The sequence below is a fragment of the Ammodytes marinus genome (assembly GCF_949987685.1).
Source record: "Ammodytes marinus genome assembly, chromosome: 13".
Classification (NCBI taxonomy): domain Eukaryota; kingdom Metazoa; phylum Chordata; class Actinopteri; order Uranoscopiformes; family Ammodytidae; genus Ammodytes; species Ammodytes marinus.
Genome location: NC_137217.1, coordinates 12,352,078 through 12,362,388, shown reverse-complemented (window position 1 = coordinate 12,362,388; position 10,311 = coordinate 12,352,078). Strand labels below are relative to the sequence as shown.

At 42.7% G+C, this 10,311-nt stretch overlaps 1 protein-coding gene across 3 annotated transcripts in view; it reads right to left on the bottom strand.

The window, feature by feature from the left end:
- Positions 1 to 534: 534 nt before the first annotated feature.
- trak1a (trafficking protein, kinesin binding 1a) overlaps positions 535 to 10,311 on the bottom strand; it is a 36,239-nt gene continuing 26,462 nt past the window's right edge. For all 3 annotated transcript variants that reach the window (XM_080039744.1, XM_080039743.1, XM_080039745.1), the window contains 4 exons: positions 9,927 to 10,255; positions 7,329 to 7,844; positions 5,586 to 5,688; positions 535 to 3,938 (listed from right to left, as the gene is read on the bottom strand). In XM_080039744.1, coding sequence (XP_079895870.1) covers positions 2,903 to 3,938; positions 5,586 to 5,688; positions 7,329 to 7,844; positions 9,927 to 10,255 — 1,984 coding nt within the window. In that variant the 3' untranslated portion in view covers positions 535 to 2,902. The remainder of the gene's footprint in view (positions 3,939 to 5,585; positions 5,689 to 7,328; positions 7,845 to 9,926; positions 10,256 to 10,311) is intronic.

The window sequence follows — 10,311 nt, the reverse complement described above, 5'->3', positions numbered from 1 at the left end:
TCTAGAGTTTGGTCCACATGAACCGCTGCTGTGCATAGTGTAGTTAGAGTTTTGCACTTGTCGTTCCAGATGTGCCCACTGTGGTTTAGCAATAAAAAAAAAACTGTAACTGAAAGTTCATAACTAATAACTAATATTTTGAATGTTAAAGGGGATAAAAAGGAAACAATGTAAAGGATGCATAGGGTAAAACAAAAGCATCCAGTAAATCTGTGTATGAAATTATGTAACAAGCCGTCAGAAAATAAATATCATTGTACATAGTGAAGGTGAGGGCACATACATATGATGGAGAGGTAAAAGGCCTCCATGGTGTGGTGCATATTTTATTCTCACTAATGTGATGATTACGGCTTTCCACACAGTCGTATTACTAGTAGTCATTTTCCAGGCTGATCCAACACCCCATACAGCAAAGGTCTTACGAACAGAATCCTTGAACCAGGGGGGTATAAAGGTTGATTAGGATTATGCTTCTATGAATGAGGCAAACAAGTCAGTGTTTATGTATTTAGTTTTATTGACAGTCCAGTCTGTTCTGTAGAATAGAACACTTCAGTCTCTGAACAAAAAACGGTTCTTTCCCTTTTTACTAAAAATAAACGATTTCATTCCCTGTTTTTTTGTTCTACGTTTAGTTTATCTTTAAAAAAAAAAGTTAGCATGAATATATGTGTTGCATACATATAATGTCATAATAACCCCCATTCTGAGGTTAACACCAAATGATAGAACACACTGTACACAAATATATGGCCCTACAGCAGGTTTTCTGTTTGTAATAACTTACATTCAGATGATTCAGTTGCCACACAGAAGAACAGACACACACACAGACACACACACACAACTTCTTGTCGCTTCAGTCTTAGCACTTGGTTTCATTCTTGAATACTGTAAACTGTTGCGATACTGTCAAACTTTTTTGAAGCCATTGACAGCATAAAATGTACTGCAAGCTTGTTGACAGCTAGCTGTACCCATGGTTTAAACGGAAATGTCTCTATGAAGCACAACACACCATAACAGAAATAATGAAAAACACTTCAAAATGTCAGTGTGACGGTTCAATATATAAATACAATCTGCAAAAACTCCTTCACTTAATCATGTACAGCAGACATTCAGTTATATGCGTGCTTGTAATAATCCAAATATTTCAAAAATATATTTCATGATTATTAATCTCCCACTCTATAGCATTGCTAATTTAACCCCTTAATCATTAAGGATTTCTACAGGTCACTGCCAGCTTCCGAGCCAGTCGTTTTGTCCTTATATTCAGTGTCAGTCAGACCAGTGTCCAGAAGCCCAGTCGCCAATGTCCGACTCCAGACTTTAACTGATATTTATATGATCAGCATGGAGTGTATACGATGTCTGATCACCGTTTAACAAGATAGGTGGACACTGGAACTGGGACAGTGACACCAAAACATTTCCCTTCAGCAACAAACTGATAAAAGCTCCATCTCTCTCTCTCTCTTAAAACCAACATTTAGATATTTCAAGTGGCTCCCTTTTACAGTTATATTCAGAAACATAAAAGTTGTATAATGCCTAATATTGCTAGTTTTTTCACCCGCACACTTTGATTTTAACTAAATAAATAACACAGGCGATTATGTTTATATGCGTTCCAGGTTTACATCTGCAATATGGGTAAATACGTACATCTGTAATAATGGAACGGTCACACTTTACAGATTTCCCTTCCCTTCTGCATTTAGTTGAATGAAGACACTCAGTGATGATTGTTGTTCAATACATCACTTGTTAATTGCTAACTACATGAGTATGGACACAACAGAGGAGCACCTGTGTGCTACATGTCCCTGTCGATTAGAAATGGAAGGGAGGCTTCACCCGAGCTCATTAGGAGACCAAAACAAAGGGCCTAAAATAGACATACATAAAGTAGCGTTTGTGTGGATGCTTAGCAGGTTCAGATGCAAATACAATAATTAACTGTTTTTTTCATAAACTCTCTCTACTGCATTCAAATAATAATTCTGTAATTAAAGTAAAGAAATTCAAGGTTTCCCAATAATATACAGTTTGTGAGCTGTTTTAGGCACATACGTACAGTAAGTCACAGCAATATGACACATCAAAGCCTCCATCTGGATAATTTTTTTAAAATACAGATAACATACAGAGAGGGGGGAAATGTTTCTGGTATAAAATGTTCTTTAGTGCCAATATTAAAGATTCCTAGTGCAATACAATGCAGACACAAACAATTAAAGGCTTAAAAACACTGTAGTGGCCCGAATGCAAGATGAAAATGTATTGCAGTTTGAATGTGTTTCCATATTTAAATAAAAAATACAGTACAATTAAACAATATGATTATATAATCACATGATGTACTAAAATAAAAACATGTTTGAGGTGGATTAGTGTTAAATAATAATATACCTGAAAACACACTTTTATTCGGGCCAGTACCGTACATTTACTCTTTATGAAGGAAAAAAAGGGTTTTGGCAAAGCTCTGCAGGACTTTCAACAGACTGGGCCTTTTGTTATAATAACATACATGACACAGTATATTGCATTGCAATATACCATAACAATGGACATTGAGGAAGGCAACATAACTCCATCATCATTAGTCTGGTGTGACTGTATATGAGTACAACACAGTGTAACAGTGTCAGACACTACTGGTTTATTCGCCATTCACTTTACATTGATCAGATTCACGATTGTTTAAATAAATCTGGACTGCTCAGGAAAGACTACTTACTGTTCAGTTGAGTCAGTAAGCGGACTGTAGTGATCATAGACCTGGGGATGTCTGTATAGTTAGTTATGGAGGGTATTTGGGTTGAGTAAATGCATTTGTATGTGAGAACATGTGTATTCATGTTGTGTGTGTATATGTGAAATATCCCCTTTATGTCCCAGTTTCTTCATCACTGTGTTGCTCATTGCTTGTTGAATTCCACAGTTGGTGGTTTGGCCTGGTGTGTCTCTGTATTATGGTCTGTGGCGTGACTGTTTCCAGTGCGTGTAGTGTCTGTGGGATGTGTATGGCCTTTGGGACCAGTGTGTGATTGGTTTGCAGTTTGCCCGTTTCCTGTGTGTTCACTTGGTGTTGGGTAGGCGGGGGTTGCATGGTATGTGGTATTAGTATCTCTGTGTTGGGGGGCCCTCCTGGGTCTTTCATAGCCATGCTGGCCCCTACCATGGCAGGATAGCTTCTATTCCTCCTCAGCCCTGGAAGCCCCCCACCCAGGGCACTGCTACCCAGTCCGGCAGATGCAAAGGGAGCTAAGAGAGTACTACTCCCAGTAGCAGCAGCGTGAGGGGGGAGGGCGTGGAAACTTTTCAGTTTGTCCACAAGTCGCAGCTCCAGCATCTCGTCATCATCCGACATTTCTCGCTCCCTCTCCCTCTCCCTCTCCCTCTCCGCCTCCACCAGCACTTCCCTCAGGATGGTGCGAGCCGGCTTGGAGGCCAGGAAGGCGTGGTAGTGCGGCGGGTCTTCTGTGGAAGGGCTGAAGTGAAAGAGTGGGCAGGCAGAGCGTCTGGAGCGAGGGGAGTTGGGCGGGGTGGAGGGAGGCTGGAGGAAGAGCGTGTCCGGACGTTTTGCCAGCACTCCGAACTCGCTTTCCCCCGGCCCCGGAGCTCCTCTAACGGGCGTGGAGGCTCCACTGGTGTCCAGGCCTCGGTCCCAGCTGAGGGGGTCGTACACCGAGGCAGAGATGCCTTGCTCCAGCAGCCGACGCACCAGGCCCAGGGAGGTGCTGGTGGTCCTGGTGGAGTCCCTCAGGTTGGTGGAGGACTCGGCCAGAGACAGGGAGAGGGAGAGGCGGCGGGGGGTGCAGCAGGGGGTGTAGGAGGGGGTATGAGGGGAAGAGAAGGGGACAGGCGAGGGAACAGGGGTAGGGGTGCCGACGCAAGCACTGCTATGACAAGACATAGCTGGGCTGCAGATGGACAAGGCAAGTGGGTGGAGAGAGGGATGGAAGGAGGACAAAAGAATGGGGAAAGAGAGGAGGCATTGGGTGTGGGAATCAGTATGGGTGAAGGGACAAAAATGAGTAGACATGAGTTATCACGTCATAACACTTGGCTTTTAGTGATAATTAAGGCAAGACAATGGCAGGCAAAAAAATAAAATAATTCAAGCACTTTGAGATTCTTGTTTGCTTCCATGACATGTCTTTTTCCATACTAGTATAGATAAAAGGTCCAATATTTACATTTAGGTGTTTATTTTACTAAAACTATAACACAGTCAGGAGCATCGAGGCTTACAGACACATTACATAATATTTACCATACAATTATTACAGCCCTGATAGAAGTAGCTACAGGTTGAAAATAAACTACCCTCAAACGTCCACTTACTAGTCTGAATTCAGTAAATGGGGACTGAGGTGTCATCACATTCCCTCTCTCTGGTCCTTGGTCATGTAGACATAGTGCTCTTATAACAAGGGAGGATGTCTTAACTCATCATGATTCAAATCAGATTTTTGGTGTCAGAAACAAATGAATGATCTACTGCCAGCCAATCATGTTAATGGGTCTGGTGTAACCGTTGCTGTTATCTGCTTCTAAGGGGTCATGTTAAATCTCTGATCATTACAGTTTACACAGCCAGTCTGTAGGGTATACCAGAAGAGGTCCTGAAGTGATGAATGGCTTGTTGGAGATGCTAAATCCCAAGCATCGAATGCCAAAAAAGAGCTTATATTTAGGATGGCGGTTACAAAGTCCCCTCCCTGTAAACAACTACTTGTTATCAACTGACTAAAGGGTAAGATGAAGGTCTTGTCATGACACCTGAGCCAGCGTTGTTAAAAACTCTGGAAGCTTGTGAGTGGACCTTTTGTTAGATTATTTCAACCACATACTGGTTTCAAAGTGCAAGGATGGACATCAATGTTCAAATCCTGACGAAGATTAGATTAAATCAGTTGTGGGAGTCACAGCATTGCATCAGTAGCTGGACCGTTAGTGAGGAATATGTTGTCCAGACACATTAGAAGCAAACTGCTGTGACTAACTGGGGAGTTAGGGCACATCACTGATGTTATTTTGGTTTACACACACGCACAGTGTTTAGGAATGCACTCCCATGCATTGCCTCACCCATGTGCCCCCCTCGTGAGTACACTCAATGGGTCTGCTCTACGCCGGCCATAAGACACATCTCCACATCATCTTCCTCATCACATGACCTGCCAAGGCCAATCAGACAGCAGGGACATAGAGAGTCAGCCAGGGGGCTGTGGCATCAAAGTAGCCCTGCCATATCTATTACAGGGGAACAAGAGGGGCATTTGCTTCTTGGCTAAAGAAGAAGGTATTTGAGTTCCAGTACACAGCGGGGATATTGTCCAAGTCATGACCAAGTAACACCATCAGACATTACCACAGGTCTCCATTAATTTCCAATGGAATGCTTCCTGTTTACAGGAGATTTAGCAGAAGTTCTTGCTGCCATCTTGTGTTCATAATAGTACCCTACACTCAACTCTACACAGCAAGAGATACTGTAATATTTTTACAGACAGATATTTAAAACACAGATTTCAACAGTATTAAAAAGTGCTTGAGATATTTACCTTGGGGACACAGAGGTCAGCTGGTCAGAGGGGTGGAGAATCCTGCAGGTGGTGTAGGTGTATGTAGAGCTAGTATTGCACATACTCTTCCCTGGGAAATTAACTAGAGGAGAGGAGGAGAATAGAACAGAGCAGCCATAAGCACACTGATACAGAGGGACCAAGTAACACTGCAGAAACACTGGACACAACATTGGAAAAATAGGCCACCATCAAAGTATAAACCCCAAGCAAAAGTACCAGCATACATAAGCAAGATATTGAAGTGATGATGGGGTGTGCAATCAGGCAGTTGCAAACAGAATTATATGAGAATGTTGTTGCTCCCTGTGGAAGTGTACAAAACCAGTCCTTCTACAGGCCAGTACTATTCTTTTTTTTTAAATACACAAACACATAATTTGTGGGAAATATGAATAGTATTTACTAATGCATTATTTTATGATTGACTGAAAAACCAATACAGTAAATCCCAAAATAATCAATTATTAATTGAAGGCAATATACGGCTTAACACTGTTATCAGATAAATAATTTGTTCTGGTATGTATGAAAGCAGGATTTTTACCATTTTCCATTTCTGTGTTGTAAGTGTTGCTAGCAAGGATTTTAGACTTTACTTTTAAGAAATTTCTCGGGTCATAGATTGGTCATTTTCATTATCAGTCTCTTGTTCAGTTTGGTACAGAGTTTCGACAGGTAAGTTGAACAGCAGGTGATGCTAAATAATATTATTTGATATCTATTAATTGCAACCCCTTGAAAGACTGTAATTTTCGATGTGTAGGAGAGCTCCATGTACAGCTCAGCGTACATTAACAGAGGCTGCTACGTATGTACTTCATAGAGTTGTTTTTTATGTGGGCATTTCTTATGTACATTTGTGGTGCTAATTTAGGATTCCAGGATTTAACTGTTAGACTTTATCTGTTCTTCGTCTTGTGTTTTTTCTTTTAACATGTTAGCAGAAATAAGTGATTTGATTTCAACATGTCTGTAATCCATAAATGAATGATATAATCTCATATCATTTGTGTACCAAGGTGACCCTACACCAAAGCTACTAGTCCACTCCAATATTAAACGCCCATGGGCGTCATGTGTTCATGTGAATTGGACAGCTGCACCAACAACACCTGATACACATACTTGCCCTCGTAGTAACTTGACCCGAGCCATGATATTTCTGTCTGCACAACTGTCTGAATGTGAGTTGTTGACTGCTCGAAGAAATTAAGTAAATAGTATTATACTAATGGTGCCAATGATATTTATATGAATTACACCATTTAGTGATATTAAGATGATTAGGATTGTAAAGGGCACCCAACAGTCAGAGAATTGAAGATTTTTTAAAAGAGGATAGGCATCACTGAAGTTTCAAAAATAAGTGTGATTGGTTGAAATGAAGCAGTGAAGTGTGACAGTGAGAGAAGGTGTGAATGGAGAGGAAAGGCTTTGAAGATGTAAACTGAAGTAAGTGAATTAACAAAAAAAAACATGTACTCTGTTTGGATGGGGTTCGATGGCTGCAAACACAAGGGAGGGAGGGCTGTCGGTGGGTGGGATGGGTGGGTGGGTGTGCAGATGTGTGCAGGGAGGGACGTCGCATTGGGGCTTTGAGATGTCCTGTAAAGGCCTTTCCCCCAAACCCTCAACACCCCCCTCCCTCCTTCATCCCCATACTCCAGGGTTAGAGGGGAGGGTGGATGATGCAGTGACCTCAGCTAAGTGCTCCCTCACCAGGCATACGGTCCGCAGTGGTGGGCTGGGAGGCCTGGAGCTCCTTGAGGTCCACGTGCCCGTTCATCTCGGAAGAAGAGGAAATAGGCGCAGGGGGAGAAGAACAAGGGGTGGAGGAGGAGAAGAATTCGGGCATGTGTGCGACATGTCCACCTTTTACATGAATCCCTTCTCCCGCCCTCCACATTTCTCCCTGCAGTGTTTCTGATCGGCTATTGTCATCCACGTCCACATCTCTGTTGCAGCAGACAGAGGAAGAGGAGGGACAAGAGGTAGAGCGAAGTGGATCCATGGGGGTGGAGCTTTCTCCCGTCAAGATGTCAAATGAGTCACATGACAGCTCGTCCTCCTCTGGTTGGTCCATCTGCCAGCGGTCTTCCTCTTCATGGTGTTCCTGGTGTTCATGGTCGTGCGTTAAACTGCGGAAGCCCTTGGTGACCACGCCAGGCCGATGATCCAGCAGAGCACCCATGTGGGGCTGAGCCAACTGCTGCCATGCATGGAGAGTAGCAGAGCCTGGGGGGAAACAGGTCAGAGAAACACTGAAACAAATGTCGGAGCAAAAGATTTGTCACGTTTAAAGCCTGAAATACTGTTCATGGTACAATGTCTTCTCCACTAACTGCTACAAGCTTTTACATTTCATCCCTGCAAATTGAGCTGCATCCAGAAAAGAGCACCATACTGTATGACGACCTTTTGAACATTACAGTACATCTGCTCAGCAAATGTCATTTCAACATGAGTGTGTTAAAATAGATCGAACTATACCTCAGCTGTTTACTGGCTCATGTTATACATTGTATAAACACACACACACACACACACACACACACACACACACACACACACAGACGAGGGGACACAGGCATTAATTTAAACAGTAACACAATCCTTGTCACACATACTGTACATGTGTTCTCAGACAGGACAGACGGGCAAAGGCATATTCTTAGATTGTTGCAGTATTTCCTCATGCAGCACACACATACTGCTCTTGCAACTTAATCTCATTTCAAGTCCAATGAGTGGTTGTATTCAAACAAGACATGAAGGTCCTTTGTGAGATGTCAGTGTGAGAACTCATAAGTAGAACACAAAAAGAATGAGAGGAAAGGAAGGGTGGGAAAATTAGTAAGAATTTTATTCAAGAAATCATCAACGAAGGAAAACGGACAAATTGAACAGAAAAGGAAATAAAGTGCAAGGACAAAACAAAGTGTGAAAGAGTGAAACGGGTTGGACAGTACGTACAGAAGTATGGCACTAATGTAGAACACAAATTAGTGTCTCAACAGTTAATCTTCATAAAGTAGGAATACTTTCAACATCCATAATATTAGTTTCTTTGTTAGGTAATTTCTAGACTTTTGCCCCATTAAAGGGGGGTACACGATAGTCACCTGACAGCAGCCAGAAATACTATCTACGATAGAGTTATATAAAGGCAATGTTCAGTGACGTGCAAATACTCTTTAGGTAAGCAAGAAATTACAGAAGGATCTGAGAAAGATTCTACATTATTTCTCATATCTTAACCAACCATCATTAGACTTGAAATCAAACATTAAGCACTATTCTATCTCTTCAAGTACCACCTTAAAGTGTTACAATGCGGTGTAACCAGGTTTAAACACTAGGTGGTGCCACATGCGTGGATATATATCTTACATAGAATTTTGAACTGTTCAAACTCAAACAGATATAGATATAAATAAATATTATCCGCTATTAAAAAAAGAAGGCATTTTGTATTGAAAAAGTATTGAAGAAGTGCCATTTGAATTACCACATCATGACCCACTCACTCTTAAGTAAATATGTGAATTGCTCACACTGATGTATTCGGGATGAAACACAATGCTCTCAAATAAAACAAATGTATCCCTCCTCAACTGAAGCATGCTTTTATGGTATGCTACATTTTTCACACCCGTTTCATTTCTCAAATGTGAGAAAAAGAAACACCCAAGTCTGCTTTGCTAAAGATATACAGCACAAATTTTAAATGTAAAATAATAAGGCTTTTTGGCAAACTATATACTTCAAACCAGCAGCACTAGGCAGGCTGTCTGGTAGTCTATATTTCAAACCAGCAGCGTGGCTGTGTATGTCTGAAGTAAAAGGAGTGCTGCAGATTTAAACTGCCCTCCTGTGGTTCCAACACCTCCAGCAGGCCGGTGACCAAACCCAGAGGAGCTGTGAGGTGAGGCTGGGAGCTGCTCTGCTCCAGCACACCAGAGCTCCTCTGCAGGGTCTGGGGATCCCGCGAGGCGCTCACAAAGATTGTGGACGGACTGTGTTTGTGAACAATCAGATACTGATTGTGCTGCTGGTTGAGAAGGGCTGGGCTTTGGAACGGTGATTGGGCCTGACTCATGGGAGTGGAACTTTGTGGGGTTTGTAGAATGACACAAGTTGGGTTTTGTGCCAGGCTCTCGTTTGGATTCTCTTGAGTTTTCTGACAGTTTTCATTTTCACTTTTCGAGGCATTCTGATTTTGACTATCCTTTATGTTATGTGACGGAATAGGGGACACACTCTGATTCTGACTATCCTTTTGGTTATGTGGAGGATGAGGGGACGTGGAATAATCACCTTCTAGCGGCTTTACAATTTGCAGCTTGTCCGGCAGGTAGGACCTGGATGTGAAGGAGTAACCCGACCAGGCGCTGCCTAAGGAGGGATGGGAGCACAGAGACAGCAGGCTCTCTGTGGGTGTGCCTGGGCCTCCACTGCTCCCTCCACCTCCCTTCTCCTCCTCTTTGGCCAGGTACGCCAGCTTCCTCTCCCTCTCCTCCTCGAAGAAGCGTTTCTCTGAGAGGTAGTTGTCTCTACGGAGGGACAGACGGCGCAGGGCTGCCTCCAGGTCCCTGCCTCCTGGGGTCCCTGGGGTGCCAGGGGGCCGCTTGTTAGAGTCTTCTGACCTGGGGAGGGACACATCATTGACACTGTTGGCTTTCAGTGAAGGTTTTTTAAAGCC